Source organism: Oncorhynchus clarkii, unplaced genomic scaffold (assembly GCF_045791955.1).
Source record: "Oncorhynchus clarkii lewisi isolate Uvic-CL-2024 unplaced genomic scaffold, UVic_Ocla_1.0 unplaced_contig_2530_pilon_pilon, whole genome shotgun sequence".
Taxonomy (NCBI): Eukaryota; Metazoa; Chordata; class Actinopteri; order Salmoniformes; family Salmonidae; genus Oncorhynchus; species Oncorhynchus clarkii.
Window position 1 is genome coordinate 763,625 of NW_027261135.1, and position 16,673 is coordinate 780,297.

Genomic DNA, 16,673 nt, shown 5'->3' on the forward strand with positions numbered 1-16,673 from the left:
CTTTCTCTGGTCTCCCCCTCTCCCACTCTTTCTCTCTCTGTCCACCTTTCTCCCCCCTATTTCTCTGTTTTCCCCCTCTCCCACTCTTTCTCTCTCTGTCCACCTTTCTCCCCCCTCTTTCTCTGTTTTCCCCCTCTCCCTCTCTATCTCTGTCCACCTTTCTCCCCCTTCTAGCTCCCCCGCTTTCTCTGTTCTCCCCCTCTCCCTCTCTGTCCACCTTTCTCCCCCTCTTTCTCTGTTCTCCCCTCTCCCACTCTCTTTCTCTCTCTGTCCAACTTCCTCTCCCCTCTTTCTCTGGTCTCCCCCTCTCCCACTCTTTCTCTCTCTGTCCACCTTTCTCCCCCCTCTTTCTCTGTTCTCCCCTCTCCCACTCTCTCCCTCTGTCCAACTTCCTCCCCCTCTTTCTCTGTTCTCCCCCCTCTCCCACTCTCTTTCTCTCTCTGTCCAACGTTCTCCCCCTTCTAGCTTCCCCCTCTTTCTCTGTTCTCCCCCTCTCTCTCCTTTAAAAGTTGATGGATTCGTCTAAAGGCCATATGTGGGTTACTAGAGGATGAAAGGATGATGTGTTAACATGATCTCATTCTTCTCTCTCGTTAAGAAAGAGGGAGAAACCTGATCAAGGGGAATTGGATAGAGTCAGGTTCAAATTCCTCTCCCCCTCTGTTAAATTTATGAGGTCCCATGCCTAGGGGGGGACAGAGGTACTACCGGTAGACAAGACCATGTTATTCATGAAGTGAATCTATGTGAATCTAAATGTGTGTGTGTGTGTGTGTGTGTGTGTGTGTGTCATGCCTACAGAGGACTGTGGAATGTCTCCCTCTAACGTTCTCCTCTGAATCCCTCTTGATACAGTGGTTGTCGTGGAAATTCTAATCAATAACGAGGAGAGACAAGGTCAATTTACCAATCAGGATCTTTACTTTATTCAAAACGTATTAATAACATCGATTGCAATAATGAAGCTGGTCGACGAACCACCTTTAGATGATTCGTTGAGAGCCCCGACAAACACCTTTTTATAGTAAAGATACACCCCCTTAGTCTACATGACAAACAACAGATGTGTGGAACGGGTCACAAGGTGGTGTGACTTGATACATGAGAAAGGAGTATCACCCAGCCAGATAGCATTTGCTATGAAGACGGTTCTTATTGTACAGAGTTTGGCCCCCTAAGATCTCGTCCCTGGTACCTCATAGTACAGCAACACTAACTCATTCTATGGCATAAATCAATTGTCAGCTCCAGATACCCCCATCTCAAGTAAAACCCATGTCCGTGACCACACGCCTAGACGGGCTGACTGAGGGGAGTGAGCCTCTGGGTCATACAGTATCCCAGGATAGGTGCAACATCAGAGAGGACGTACTAAGGTTCCAGACACTACCCCACACATCCTGTCTCAGACCTTATCTCCCCCAGGGCCCAACTCAGAAGACCCCAGATTGTTCAAACACCTCTATTCTATTCCAGAAAAACAACCATTTGATGCAACAACAGAATCATAACATCATCTTGTAATTTCGCTCTCACACTGTTCCTGGACTCTCACCCACTAACGTTGTCCTCTCAAACCCTCAGGATACAGTGTTCCTAGACTCTCTCCCACTAACGTTGTCCTCAAACCCTCAGGATACAGTGTTCCTGGACTCTCACCCACTAACGTTGTCCTCTCAAACCCTCAGGATACACTGTTCCTGGACTCTCTCCCACTAACGTTGTCCTCTCAAACCCTCAGGATACAGTGTTCCTGGACTCTCCCCCACTAACGTTGTCCTCTCAAACCCTCAGGATACAGTGTTCCTGGACTCTCACCCACTAACGTTGTCCTCAAACCCTCAGGATACAGTGTTCCTAGACTCTCACCCACTAACGTTGTCCTCAAACCCTCAGGATACAGTGTTCCTGGACTCTCACCCACTAACGTTGTCCTCAAACCCTCAGGATACAGTGTTCCTAGACTCTCACCCACTAACGTTGTCCTCTCAAACCCTCAGGATACAGTGTTCCTGGACTCTCACCCACTAACGTTGTCCTCAAACCCTCAGGATACAGTGTTCCTGGACTCTCTCCCACTAACGTTGTCCTCTCAAACCCTCAGGATACAGTGTTCCTGGACTCTCTCCCACTAACGTTGTCCTCAAACCCTCAGGATACAGTGTTCCTGGACTCTCCCCCACTAACGTTGTCCTCAAACCCTCAGGATACAGTGTTCCTAGATTCTCACCCACTAACGTTGTCCTCAAACCCTCAGGATACAGTGTTCCTGGACTCTCACCCACTAACGTTGTCCTCAAACCCTCAGGATACAGTGTTCCTGGACTCTCTCCCACTAACGTTGTTCTCTCAAACCCTCAGGATACAGTGTTCCTGGACTCTCTCCCTCTAACGTTGTCCTCTCAAACCCTCAGGATACAGTGTTCCTGGACAGGCACAGTACAGGTAGGTTACAATGTGAGCATGCTTTTTTTCCAGGCAGCCCAACACACCTGATTTAACTAATCATCATACCTTGATTTTAGGCCAGTATAGCTGAATCAGGTTTGTTAGAGCTGGTCTGCAATAATAGTCTGGATATGCACAGTAGTTTTCCAGGACCCAAACACAGGGTTAACTTTCCCTCCAAGCCTCCTTCTCCAACTACCCGGTCAGCGGGTGAGAGAGGGCCGGTATCACCTCTGGGTCTTCCCTCCAAGCTACCCAGATAACTCCCCACAGACATCACATCAAAACCCCATCTCTCCCCTAGTGCAGACTGGACACGCTGCTTCGCCGGGATGTAGCCTGGCCGAGAGACAGGACGCTCTCTCCTGGCTAGTCACCGCTACCATCCCCAACCTCAGTTACACCTCCAGGTCCCAGCGCGTCGCCTCGATGCCGTCGTTGATCGACAGGAGCTGGCACATCAGACGGACGTCCATGCCCCGCAGGTGTGACTGTGTTGTTAGGAGAGGACAGGACAAACAGGTGTGACTGTGTTGTTAGGAGAGAACAGGACTAACATGAGTTAGGGCAGGTGTGACTGTGTTGTTAGGAGAGGACAGGACAAACATGAGTTAGGGCAGGTGTGACTGTGTTGTTAGGAGAGGACAGGACTAACATGAGTTAGGGCAGGTGTGACTGTGTTGTTAGGAGAGAACAGGACAAACACGAGTTAGGGCAGGTGTGACTGTGTTGTTAGGAGAGGACAGGACAAACATGAGTTAGGGCAGGTGTGACTGTGTTGTTAGGAGAGGACAGGACAAACACGAGTTAGGGCAGGTGTGACTGTGTTGTTAGGAGAGAACAGGACAAACACGAGTTAGGGCAGGTGTGACTGTGTTGTTAGGAGAGAACAGGACAAACAGGTGTGACTGTGTTGTTAGGAGAGGACAGGACAAACATGAGTTAGGGCAGGTGTGGCTGTGTTGTTAGGAGAGAACAGGACAAACAGGTGTGACTGTGTTGTTAGGAGAGGACAGGACAAACATGAGTTAGGGCAGGTGTGACTGTGTTGTTAGGAGAGGACAGGACAAACAGGTGTGACTGTGTTGTTAGGAGAGGACAGGACAAACATGAGTTAGGGCAGGTGTGACTGTGTTGTTAGGAGAGGACAGGACAAACAGCTGTGACTGTGTTGTTAGGAGAGGACAGGACAAACATGAGTTAGGGCAGGTGTGACTGTGTTGTTAGGAGAGGACAGGACAAACATGAGTTAGGGCAGGTGTGACTGTGTTGTTAGGAGAGAACAGGACTAACATGAGTTAGGGCAGGTGTGACTGTGTTGTTAGGAGAGGACATGACAAACATGAGTTAGGGCAGGTGTGACTGTGTTGTTAGGAGAGAACAGGACAAACAGGTGTGACTGTGTTGTTAGGAGAGAACAGGACTAACATGAGTTAGGGCAGGTGTGACTGTGTTGTTAGGAGAGGACCGGACTAACAGGTGTGACTGTGTTGTTAGGAGAGGACAGGACTAATATGAGTTAGGGCAGGTGTGACTGTGTTGTTAGGAGAGGACAGGACTAACATGAGTTAGGGCAGGTGTGACTGTGTTGTTAGGAGAGAACAGGACTAACATGAGTTAGGGCAGGTGTGACTGTGTTGTTAGGAGAGAACAGGACTAACATGAGTTAGGGCAGGTGTGACTGTGTTGTTAGGAGAGAACAGGACTAACATGAGTTAGGGCAGGTGTGACTGTGTTGTTAGGAGAGGACAGGACTAACATGAGTTAGGGCAGGTGTGACTGTGTTGTTAGGAGAGGACAGGACTAACATGAGTTAGGGCAGGTGTGACTGTGTTGTTAGGAGAGGACAGGACTAACATGAGTTAGGGCAGGTGTGACTGTGTTGTTAGGAGAGGACAGGACAAACAGGTGTGACTGTGTTGTTAGGAGAGAACAGGACTAACATGAGTTAGGGCAGGTGTGACTGTGTTGTTAGGAGAGGACAGGACTAACATGAGTTAGGGCAGGTGTGACTGTGTTGTTAGGAGAGGACAGGACTAACATGAGTTAGGGCAGGTGTGACTGTGTTGTTAGGAGAGGACAGGACAAACATGAGTTAGGGCAGGTGTGACTGTGTTGTTAGGAGAGAACAGGACAAACATGAGTTAGGGCAGGTGTGACTGTGTTGTTAGGAGAGGACCGGACTAACAGGTGTGACTGTGTTGTTAGGAGAGGACAGGACTAATATGAGTTAGGGCAGGTGTGACTGTGTTGTTAGGAGAGGACAGGACTAACATGAGTTAGGGCAGGTGTGACTGTGTTGTTAGGAGAGAACAGGACTAACATGAGTTAGGGCAGGTGTGACTGTGTTGTTAGGAGAGAACAGGACTAACATGAGTTAGGGCAGGTGTGACTGTTGTTAGGAGAGGACATGACAAACATGAGTTAGGGCAGGTGTGACTGTGTTGTTAGGAGAGAACAGGACTAACATGAGTTAGGGCAGGTGTGACTGTGTTGTTAGGAGAGGACAGGACTAACATGAGTTAGGGCAGGTGTGACTGTGTTGTTAGGAGAGGACAGGACTAACATGAGTTAGGGCAGGTGTGACTGTGTTGTTAGGAGAGGACAGGACTAACATGAGTTAGGGCAGGTGTGACTGTGTTGTTAGGAGAGGACAGGACAAACAGGTGTGACTGTGTTGTTAGGAGAGAACAGGACTAACATGAGTTAGGGCAGGTGTGACTGTGTTGTTAGGAGAGGACAGGACTAACATGAGTTAGGGCAGGTGTGACTGTGTTGTTAGGAGAGGACAGGACTAACATGAGTTAGGGCAGGTGTGACTGTGTTGTTAGGAGAGAACAGGACTAACATGAGTTAGGGCAGGTGTGACTGTGTTGTTAGGAGAGAACAGGACTAACATGAGTTAGGGCAGGTGTGACTGTGTTGTTAGGAGAGAACAAGACTAACATGAGTTAGGGCAGGTGTGACTGTGTTGTTAGGAGAGAACAGGACTAACATGAGTTAGGGCAGGTGTGACTGTGTTGTTAGGAGAGAACAGGACTAACATGAGTTAGGGCAGGTGTGACTGTGTTGTTAGGAGAGAACAGGACTAACATGAGTTAGGGCAGGTGTGACTGTGTTGTTAGGAGAGAACAGGACTAACATGAGTTAGGGCAGGTGTGACTGTGTTGTTAGGAGAGAACAGGACTAACATGAGTTAGGGCAGGTGTGACTGTGTTGTTAGGAGAGAACAGGACAAAAATGAGTTAGGGCAGGTGTGAATGTGTTGTTAGGAGAGGACAGGACAAACAGGTGTGACTGTGTTGTTAGGAGAGAACAGGACTAACATGAGTTAGGGCAGGTGCGACTGTGTTGTTAGGAGAGGACAGGACTAACATGAGTTAGGGCAGGTGTGACTGTGTTGTTAGGAGAGAACAGGACTAACATGAGTTAGGGCAGGTGTGACTGTGTTGTTAGGAGAGAACAGGACTAACATGAGTTAGGGCAGGTGTGACTGTGTTGTTAGGATAGAACAGGACTAACATGAGTTAGGGCAGGTGTGACTGTGTTGTTAGGAGAGAACAGGACTAACATGAGTTAGGGCAGGTGTGACTGTGTTGTTAGGAGAGGACAGGACTAACATGAGTTAGGGCAGGTGTGACTGTGTTGTTAGGAGAGGACAGGACAAACATGAGTTAGGGCAGGTGTGACTGTGTTGTTAGGAGAGGACAGGACAAACAGGTGTGACTGTGTTGTTAGGAGAGAACAGGACTAACATGAGTTAGGGTAGGTGTGAACTTGAACGAGAACAGATTTTAATACCTGATTTTCCTCCCCTCCCACAGATTCCATTCCAATGCCCTATTTTCTCTCTCTAAACGTGTAAAGGCTAAACGGTATTATAGCCCATTAATGTAACTTCTTACTAACATTTAACTATTTAAAATAATACAATTATGAGGACAGTAATTAACATCTTTAAAACCAACTGTCCTCATTACATGTTTTTGTTCCTGTGACAATAAAGCCTGTAAACACTCTACAGGACTTGGATAGACACTCTACAGGACTTGGATAAACACTCTACAGGACTTGGATAAACACTCTACAGGACTTGGATAAACACTCTACAGGACTTGGATAAACACTCTACAGGACTTGGATAAACACTCTACAGGACTTGGATAAACACTCTACAGGACTTGGATAAACACTCTACAGGACTTGGATAAACACTCTACAGGACTTGGATAAACACTCTACAGGACTTGGATAGACACTTAGACACAATAAAGGTGAAATAAAATGCTTACCATTTCTTGTCTTAGGAGTCGCATGTTGCTCTGCAGACTCTGGGTGGAGGACATGTCTTCGACATGGCCAGGCCAGTCCCACTCGTCTCTACCATGTGTATTGTCGTTCATCATCCTTCCATCTGGGGCAAAAGGAAACAGACTCTCTGGAATCTCCCGACCCATCTTTCTCTCTATCTCGCTCAGATCCGTTCCGATGGTAACATCCATTACATGGGAAATACACACTCTTCACCTGATAATAGTCCACGGTAATATAACGTCATAGACTACTGTTACGCAAAGTTGTGCTGTTCCAGGGGCACACGCGTAATAAACGCGTCAGAGATCTGGCTGCGACCAATGGAAAGATACAGACGAGAGTCATACCATTCGATTCCCTCTCGACGCCAGCTGACTTTAAAACGTACTTTTGAAATGCGTTTATCGTCGAACATAAAGATAATGCGTTAACACACATTAAATGTGGGAGAGGAGGAGATGCATTTCCATATGAGGAATTCCATACGGCCAGTGACAACCGTAGGAATTCATGTTACGTCATTCAACCAACCAGCCCTATAATTGTGGGAACGAAGCATAGACTGACACAAACCTCGAGGGGTGGGTGTTCAACTATGAGTGAACACTTGACTGACTTGATTGTAGAGGTGAGTCACCCCGCTCAACACCATTGTGCTTACACAAGGTGTCACGCTGCTCAATTTGACACAATCTGCATACATTCTAGTAAGATTTAGGACCTTTCAGCATTCATATCATATCAATATACACAATAATAATTATAATAATAAACATTGAATATTGGGCAAAAGTTGACTTCCCCAATGGCGTCACACCAATCAATAACAGTGCGCACTTGTGGCATGCGACCTTCTTTGGCTGAATCATAGAGATAGATAGAGGACTCATCTTTGTATCTCTGCTATTAAGGCATATGTGACAGCATGGGCAACGCTATTGAGGCTTTCTCTAATTTTAAAGTAGTCCATTTTCTTATTCACAATTGGCTGATCCTTCCCGATGACTCGGTTGGACATGACTCCAAAAGGGTCACGAGGAGGGATCAGCCAATGAAGTTGAAAGTCCCACCCAGTTGTCTACATTAAAATGGTGGAAGCCCTCAATGGCGCTGCCTATGCTAACACAGGCCTATTGGCTACTAGAGGCCTCTATCATTCTCTATGGGCTGAGCGGGAGGAAAACAGTTGATCAGAACCAGGAAATAGTCATGAGTTTGAACTGTTTGTTAGATCGCGCTAAACAACAACAAAACACGAGTTTTGCAAACATATGGTCCCAATAAATATATGTTAACAACAAGTATATGTGTTTTCCTACTGAATTGTAGGATGTGGAAACGGTGACAAATGCTGAACAACTATAAAAACCTAAACGCACGTTGGACTGTCACTATAGAATCATTGTAGCCTATTGGGCTCGAGGAAGTCCTAAATAGCGATGTTACGTAGAGTAGTCTAAGAAAACACATTTACAAGTTGTAAATTGACAGGTTATATTAAGACGGGAATGTTTTAGTCCGTGAGCAGGTTGTCAAAAGAGGAGAATTGGCATTTTTCTAAACTAAATGCGTAAGTGATTTCAGACCTACTGGCTACGGTCCACATCGTCACTGGCAATCGGAAAATATTAGTTTTCTTATTAGCAGGCGACCTATTTTCATTTGAATTGTTTTTCTTCCATTACTGTCACGTAAAGCATGTTAATGTGGTGCCTCGGGTTCAGACTAGCAGCTACAATGCCTGTCTGATGGGTGGTGCCTTGGGTTCAGACTAGCAGCTACAATGCCTGTCTGATGGGTGGTGTTGTGAAGCGCTGGACAGTATGTCTGTCTGATGGGTGGTGTTGTGAAGCGTAGGACAGTATGTCTGTCTGATGGGTGGTGTTGTGAAGCGCTGGACAGTATGTCTGTCTGATGGGTGGTGCTGTGAAGCGTAGGACAGTATGTCTGTCTGATGGGTGGTGTTGTGAAGCATAGGACAGTATGCCTGTCTGATGGGTGGTGTTGTGTTGTGAAGCGTAGAACAGTATGTCTGTCTGATGGGTGGTGTTGTGTTGTGAAGCGTAGGACAGTATGTCTGTCTGATGGGTGGTGTTGTGTTGTGAAGCATAGGACAGTATGCCTGTCTGATGGGTGGTGTTGTGTTGTGAAGCGTAGGACAGTATGCCTGTCTGATGGGTGGTGTTGTGTTGTGAAGCGTAGGACAGTATGTCTGTCTGATGGGTGGTGTTGTGTTGTGAAGTGCAGGACAGTATGCCTGTCTGATGGGTGGTGCTGTGAAGCGTAGGACAGTATGTCTGTCTGATGGGTGGTGCTGTGAAGCGTAGGACAGTATGCCTGTCTGATGGGTGGTGTTGTGTTGTGAAGTGCAGGACAGTATGCCTGTCTGATGGGTGGTGTTGTGAAGCGTAGGACAGTATGCCTGTCTGATGGGTGGTGTTGTGAAGCGTAGGACAGTATGTCTGTCTGATGGGTGGTGTTGAGAAGCGTAGGACAGTATGCCTGTCTGATGGGTGGTGTTGTGTTGTGAAGTGCAGGACAGTATGCCTGTCTGATGGGTGGTGTTGTGAAGCGTAGGACAGTATGCCTGTCTGATGGGTGGTGTTGTGTTGTGAAGTGCAGGACAGTATGTCTGTCTGATGGGTGGTGTTGAGAAGCGTAGGACAGTATGCCTGTCTGATGGGTGGTGTTGAGAAGCGTAGGACAGTATGCCTGTCTGATGGGTGGTGTTGTGTTGTGAAGTGCAGGACAGTATGCCTGTCTGATGGGTGGTGTTGTGAAGCGTAGGACAGTATGCCTGTCTGATGGGTGGTGTTGTGAAGCGTAGGACAGTATGCCTGTCTGATGGGTGGTGTTGTGAAGCGTAGGACAGTATGTCTGTCTGATGGGTGGTGTTGAGAAGCGTAGGACAGTATGCCTGTCTGATGGGTGGTGTTGAGAAGCGTAGGACAGTATGCCTGTCTGATGGGTGGTGTTGAGAAGCGTAGGACAGTATGCCTGTCTGATGGGTGGTGCTGTGAAGCGTAGGACAGTATGTCTGTCTGATGGGTGGTGTTGAGAAGCGTAGGACAGTATGCCTGTCTGATGGGTGGTGCTGTGAAGCGTAGGACAGTATGCCTGTCTGATGGGTGGTGTTGTGTTGTGAAGTGCAGGACAGTATGCCTGTCTGATGGGTGGTGTTGTGAAGCGTAGGACAGTATGCCTGTCTGATGGGTGGTGTTGTGTTGTGAAGTGCAGGACAGTATGCCTGTCTGATGGGTGGTGTTGTGAAGCGTAGGACAGTATGCCTGTCTGATGGGTGGTGTTGTGTTGTGAAGTGCAGGACAGTATGCCTGTCTGATGGGTGGTGTTGAGAAGCGTAGGACAGTATGCCTGTCTGATGGGTGGTGTTGTGTTGTGAAGTGCAGGACAGTATGCCTGTCTGATGGGTGGTGTTGTGAAGCGTAGGACAGTATGCCTGTCTGATGGGTGGTGTTGTGAAGCGTAGGACAGTATGTCTGTCTGATGGGTGGTGTTGAGAAGCGTAGGACAGTATGCCTGTCTGATGGGTGGTGTTGAGAAGCGTAGGACAGTATGCCTGTCTGATGGGTGGTGCTGTGAAGCGTAGGACAGTATGCCTGTCTGATGGGTGGTGTTGTGTTGTGAAGTGCAGGACAGTATGCCTGTCTGATGGGTGGTGTTGTGAAGCGTAGGACAGTATGCCTGTCTGATGGGTGGTGTTGTGAAGCGTAGGACAGTATGTCTGTCTGATGGGTGGTGTTGAGAAGCGTAGGACAGTATGCCTGTCTGATGGGTGGTGTTGAGAAGCGTAGGACAGTATGCCTGTCTGATGGGTGGTGCTGTGAAGCGTAGGACAGTATGTCTGTCTGATGGGTGGTGTTGAGAAGCGTAGGACAGTATGTCTGTCTGATGGGTGGTGCAGTGAAGTGCAGGACAGTATGCCTGTCTGATGGGTGGTGTTGTGTTGTGAAGTGCAGGACAGTATGCCTGTCTGATGGGTGGTGTTGTGAAGCGTAGGACAGTATGCCTGTCTGATGGGTGGTGTTGTGTTGTGAAGTGCAGGACAGTATGCCTGTCTGATGGGTGGTGTTGTGAAGCGTAGGACAGTATGCCTGTCTGATGGGTGGTGTTGTGAAGCGTAGGACAGTATGTCTGTCTGATGAAGCGTAGGACAGTATGCCTGTCTGATGAAGCGTAGGACAGTATGCCTGTCTGATGGGTGGTGTTGTGAAGCGTAGGACAGTATGCCTGTCTGATGGGTGGTGTTGTGAAGCGTAGGACAGTATGTCTGTCTGATGGGTGGTGTTGAGAAGCGTAGGACAGTATGCCTGTCTGATGGGTGGTGTTGTGTTGTGAAGTGCAGGACAGTATGCCTGTCTGATGGGTGGTGTTGTGAAGCGTAGGACAGTATGCCTGTCTGATGGGTGGTGTTGTGTTGTGAAGTGCAGGACAGTATGTCTGTCTGATGGGTGGTGTTGAGAAGCGTAGGACAGTATGCCTGTCTGATGGGTGGTGTTGAGAAGCGTAGGACAGTATGCCTGTCTGATGGGTGGTGTTGTGTTGTGAAGTGCAGGACAGTATGCCTGTCTGATGGGTGGTGTTGTGAAGCGTAGGACAGTATGCCTGTCTGATGGGTGGTGTTGTGAAGCGTAGGACAGTATGCCTGTCTGATGGGTGGTGTTGTGAAGCGTAGGACAGTATGTCTGTCTGATGGGTGGTGTTGAGAAGCGTAGGACAGTATGCCTGTCTGATGGGTGGTGTTGAGAAGCGTAGGACAGTATGCCTGTCTGATGGGTGGTGTTGAGAAGCGTAGGACAGTATGCCTGTCTGATGGGTGGTGCTGTGAAGCGTAGGACAGTATGTCTGTCTGATGGGTGGTGTTGAGAAGCGTAGGACAGTATGCCTGTCTGATGGGTGGTGCTGTGAAGCGTAGGACAGTATGCCTGTCTGATGGGTGGTGTTGTGTTGTGAAGTGCAGGACAGTATGCCTGTCTGATGGGTGGTGTTGTGAAGCGTAGGACAGTATGCCTGTCTGATGGGTGGTGTTGTGTTGTGAAGTGCAGGACAGTATGCCTGTCTGATGGGTGGTGTTGTGAAGCGTAGGACAGTATGCCTGTCTGATGGGTGGTGTTGTGTTGTGAAGTGCAGGACAGTATGCCTGTCTGATGGGTGGTGTTGAGAAGCGTAGGACAGTATGCCTGTCTGATGGGTGGTGTTGTGTTGTGAAGTGCAGGACAGTATGCCTGTCTGATGGGTGGTGTTGTGAAGCGTAGGACAGTATGCCTGTCTGATGGGTGGTGTTGTGAAGCGTAGGACAGTATGTCTGTCTGATGGGTGGTGTTGAGAAGCGTAGGACAGTATGCCTGTCTGATGGGTGGTGTTGAGAAGCGTAGGACAGTATGCCTGTCTGATGGGTGGTGCTGTGAAGCGTAGGACAGTATGCCTGTCTGATGGGTGGTGTTGTGTTGTGAAGTGCAGGACAGTATGCCTGTCTGATGGGTGGTGTTGTGAAGCGTAGGACAGTATGCCTGTCTGATGGGTGGTGTTGTGAAGCGTAGGACAGTATGTCTGTCTGATGGGTGGTGTTGAGAAGCGTAGGACAGTATGCCTGTCTGATGGGTGGTGTTGAGAAGCGTAGGACAGTATGCCTGTCTGATGGGTGGTGCTGTGAAGCGTAGGACAGTATGTCTGTCTGATGGGTGGTGTTGAGAAGCGTAGGACAGTATGTCTGTCTGATGGGTGGTGCAGTGAAGTGCAGGACAGTATGCCTGTCTGATGGGTGGTGTTGTGTTGTGAAGTGCAGGACAGTATGCCTGTCTGATGGGTGGTGTTGAGAAGCGTAGGACAGTATGCCTGTCTGATGGGTGGTGCTGTGAAGCGTAGGACAGTATGCCTGTCTGATGGGTGGTGTTGTGTTGTGAAGTGCAGGACAGTATGCCTGTCTGATGGGTGGTGTTGTGAAGCGTAGGACAGTATGCCTGTCTGATGGGTGGTGTTGTGAAGCGTAGGACAGTATGTCTGTCTGATGGGTGGTGTTGAGAAGCGTAGGACAGTATGCCTGTCTGATGGGTGGTGTTGAGAAGCGTAGGACAGTATGCCTGTCTGATGGGTGGTGCTGTGAAGCGTAGGACAGTATGTCTGTCTGATGGGTGGTGTTGAGAAGCGTAGGACAGTATGTCTGTCTGATGGGTGGTGCAGTGAAGTGCAGGACAGTATGCCTGTCTGATGGGTGGTGTTGTGTTGTGAAGTGCAGGACAGTATGCCTGTCTGATGGGTGGTGTTGTGAAGCGTAGGACAGTATGCCTGTCTGATGGGTGGTGTTGTGTTGTGAAGTGCAGGACAGTATGCCTGTCTGATGGGTGGTGTTGTGAAGCGTAGGACAGTATGCCTGTCTGATGGGTGGTGTTGTGAAGCGTAGGACAGTATGTCTGTCTGATGGGTGGTGTTGAGAAGCGTAGGACAGTATGCCTGTCTGATGGGTGGTGTTGTGAAGCGTAGGACAGTATGCCTGTCTGATGGGTGGTGTTGTGAAGCGTAGGACAGTATGTCTGTCTGATGGGTGGTGTTGAGAAGCGTAGGACAGTATGCCTGTCTGATGGGTGGTGTTGTGTTGTGAAGTGCAGGACAGTATGCCTGTCTGATGGGTGGTGTTGTGAAGCGTAGGACAGTATGCCTGTCTGATGGGTGGTGTTGTGTTGTGAAGTGCAGGACAGTATGTCTGTCTGATGGGTGGTGTTGAGAAGCGTAGGACAGTATGCCTGTCTGATGGGTGGTGTTGAGAAGCGTAGGACAGTATGCCTGTCTGATGGGTGGTGTTGTGTTGTGAAGTGCAGGACAGTATGCCTGTCTGATGGGTGGTGTTGTGAAGCGTAGGACAGTATGCCTGTCTGATGGGTGGTGTTGTGAAGCGTAGGACAGTATGCCTGTCTGATGGGTGGTGTTGTGAAGCGTAGGACAGTATGTCTGTCTGATGGGTGGTGTTGAGAAGCGTAGGACAGTATGCCTGTCTGATGGGTGGTGTTGAGAAGCGTAGGACAGTATGCCTGTCTGATGGGTGGTGTTGAGAAGCGTAGGACAGTATGCCTGTCTGATGGGTGGTGCTGTGAAGCGTAGGACAGTATGTCTGTCTGATGGGTGGTGTTGAGAGAAGCGTAGGACAGTATGCCTGTCTGATGGGTGGTGCTGTGAAGCGTAGGACAGTATGCCTGTCTGATGGGTGGTGTTGTGTTGTGAAGTGCAGGACAGTATGCCTGTCTGATGGGTGGTGTTGTGAAGCGTAGGACAGTATGCCTGTCTGATGGGTGGTGTTGTGTTGTGAAGTGCAGGACAGTATGCCTGTCTGATGGGTGGTGTTGTGAAGCGTAGGACAGTATGCCTGTCTGATGGGTGGTGTTGTGTTGTGAAGTGCAGGACAGTATGCCTGTCTGATGGGTGGTGTTGAGAAGCGTAGGACAGTATGCCTGTCTGATGGGTGGTGTTGTGTTGTGAAGTGCAGGACAGTATGCCTGTCTGATGGGTGGTGTTGTGAAGCGTAGGACAGTATGCCTGTCTGATGGGTGGTGTTGTGAAGCGTAGGACAGTATGTCTGTCTGATGGGTGGTGTTGAGAAGCGTAGGACAGTATGCCTGTCTGATGGGTGGTGTTGAGAAGCGTAGGACAGTATGCCTGTCTGATGGGTGGTGCTGTGAAGCGTAGGACAGTATGCCTGTCTGATGGGTGGTGTTGTGTTGTGAAGTGCAGGACAGTATGCCTGTCTGATGGGTGGTGTTGTGAAGCGTAGGACAGTATGCCTGTCTGATGGGTGGTGTTGTGAAGCGTAGGACAGTATGTCTGTCTGATGGGTGGTGTTGAGAAGCGTAGGACAGTATGCCTGTCTGATGGGTGGTGTTGAGAAGCGTAGGACAGTATGCCTGTCTGATGGGTGGTGCTGTGAAGCGTAGGACAGTATGTCTGTCTGATGGGTGGTGTTGAGAAGCGTAGGACAGTATGTCTGTCTGATGGGTGGTGCAGTGAAGTGCAGGACAGTATGCCTGTCTGATGGGTGGTGTTGTGTTGTGAAGTGCAGGACAGTATGCCTGTCTGATGGGTGGTGTTGTGAAGCGTAGGACAGTATGCCTGTCTGATGGGTGGTGTTGTGTTGTGAAGTGCAGGACAGTATGCCTGTCTGATGGGTGGTGTTGTGAAGCGTAGGACAGTATGCCTGTCTGATGGGTGGTGTTGTGAAGCGTAGGACAGTATGTCTGTCTGATGGGTGGTGTTGAGAAGCGTAGGACAGTATGCCTGTCTGATGGGTGGTGTTGAGAAGCGTAGGACAGTATGCCTGTCTGATGGGTGGTGCTGTGAAGCGTAGGACAGTATGTCTGTCTGATGGGTGGTGTTGAGAAGCGTAGGACAGTATGTATGTCTGATGGGTGGTGCAGTGAAGTGCAGGACAGTATTTTCTCCACCAGAGGGCGCCCCATACACTGTTATGAAGGAACTGCTGACTACAGTCCTGGGATAAAAGGCGCTGGACCAGGTTTACTAAACCAGAGGCCCGTATCCACAAAACCCCTCAGGGTCTCAGTCTCCGTGGAAACGGGCCAATGAGTAGTGAATGTTATGAAAACATAGACCAAGCGGCTCGGGACACAGGTTTTCAAAACCAGTACAACTTTATTAGAGATGGGAGAAGGAATACAAACAGCATAAACTATAGACAGGGTTCTGGTTTAATAGCACCCTAACCTAAATATAGTGCACTACTTTTAACCAGAACTCTATGGGTACCCAAGGGCACCATTCCCTCTATAGTGCACTACTGTTGACCAGGGATCGTATGCTAAAGTAATGCATTAGCCTAGTGGTTAGAGTGTTGGGCCAGTATGCTAAAGTAGTGCATTAGCCTAGTGGTTAGAGTGTTGGGCCAGTAACCCCAAGATCGAATCCCCCGAGCTGACAAGGTAAAAATCTGTTCGTTCTGCCCCTGAACAAGTCAGTTAACCCCACTGTTCCCCAGTAGGCCGTGATTGTAATTAAGTATTTGTTCTTAACTGACTTGCCTAGTTAAATTAAGGTTAAATAAAAAAATATTATATAGGCTATGGTCCCTGGCCTAAAGTAGTGCACTATATAGGGAATAGGGCCCTGGTCTAAAGTAGTGCACTATATAGGGAATAGGGCTCTGGTCACTAGTAGTGCACTATATAGGGAATAGGGCTCTGGTCACTAGTAGTGCACTATATAGGGTATAGGGCTCTGGTCACTAGTAGTGCACTATATAGGGAATAGGGCCCTGGTCTAAAGTAGTGCACTATATAGGGAATAGGGCTCTGGTCACTAGTAGTGCACTATATAGGGAATAGGGCTCTGGTCACTAGTAGTGCACTATATAGGGAATAGGGCCCTGGTCTAAAGTAGTGCACTATATAGGGAATAGGGCTCTGGTCACTAGTAGTGCACTATATAGGGAATAGGGTTCTGGTCACTAGTAGTTCACTATATATAGGGAATAGGGCTCTCGTCACTAGTAGTGCACTATATAGGGAATAGGGCCCTGGTCTAAAGTAGTGCACTATATAGGGAATAGGGCTCTGGTCACTAGTAGTGCACTATATAGGGAATAGGGCTCTGGTCACTAGTAGTGCACTATATAGGGAATAGGGCCCTGGTCTAAAGTAGTGCACTATATAGGGAATAGGGCTCTGGTCACTAGTAGTGCACTATATAGGGAATAGGGCTCTGGTCATTAGTAGTGCACTATATAGGGAATAGGGCCCTGGTCTAAAGTAGTGCACTATATAGGGAATAGGGCTCTGGTCACTAGTAGTGCACTATATAGGGAATAGGGTTCTGGTCACTAGTAGTTCACTATATATAGGGAATATGGCTCTCGTCACTAGTAGTGCACTATATAGGGAATAGGGCCCTGG

General features: G+C 48.6%; 1 protein-coding gene across 1 annotated transcript; it reads right to left on the reverse strand.

The window, feature by feature from the left end:
• Positions 1 to 1,005: 1,005 nt before the first annotated feature.
• LOC139405159 (leucine rich adaptor protein 1-like) lies at positions 1,006 to 7,155 on the reverse strand. Its single transcript, XM_071147578.1, has 2 exons — positions 6,741 to 7,155; positions 1,006 to 2,939 (listed from the first exon to the last, which is right to left on the reverse strand). The coding sequence occupies exons 1-2, from the start codon at positions 6,948 to 6,950 to the stop codon at positions 2,847 to 2,849; spliced, it is 303 nt and encodes a 100-aa protein (XP_071003679.1). The 5' UTR covers positions 6,951 to 7,155; the 3' UTR covers positions 1,006 to 2,846.
• Between the last annotated feature and the right edge of the window lie 9,518 nt (positions 7,156 to 16,673).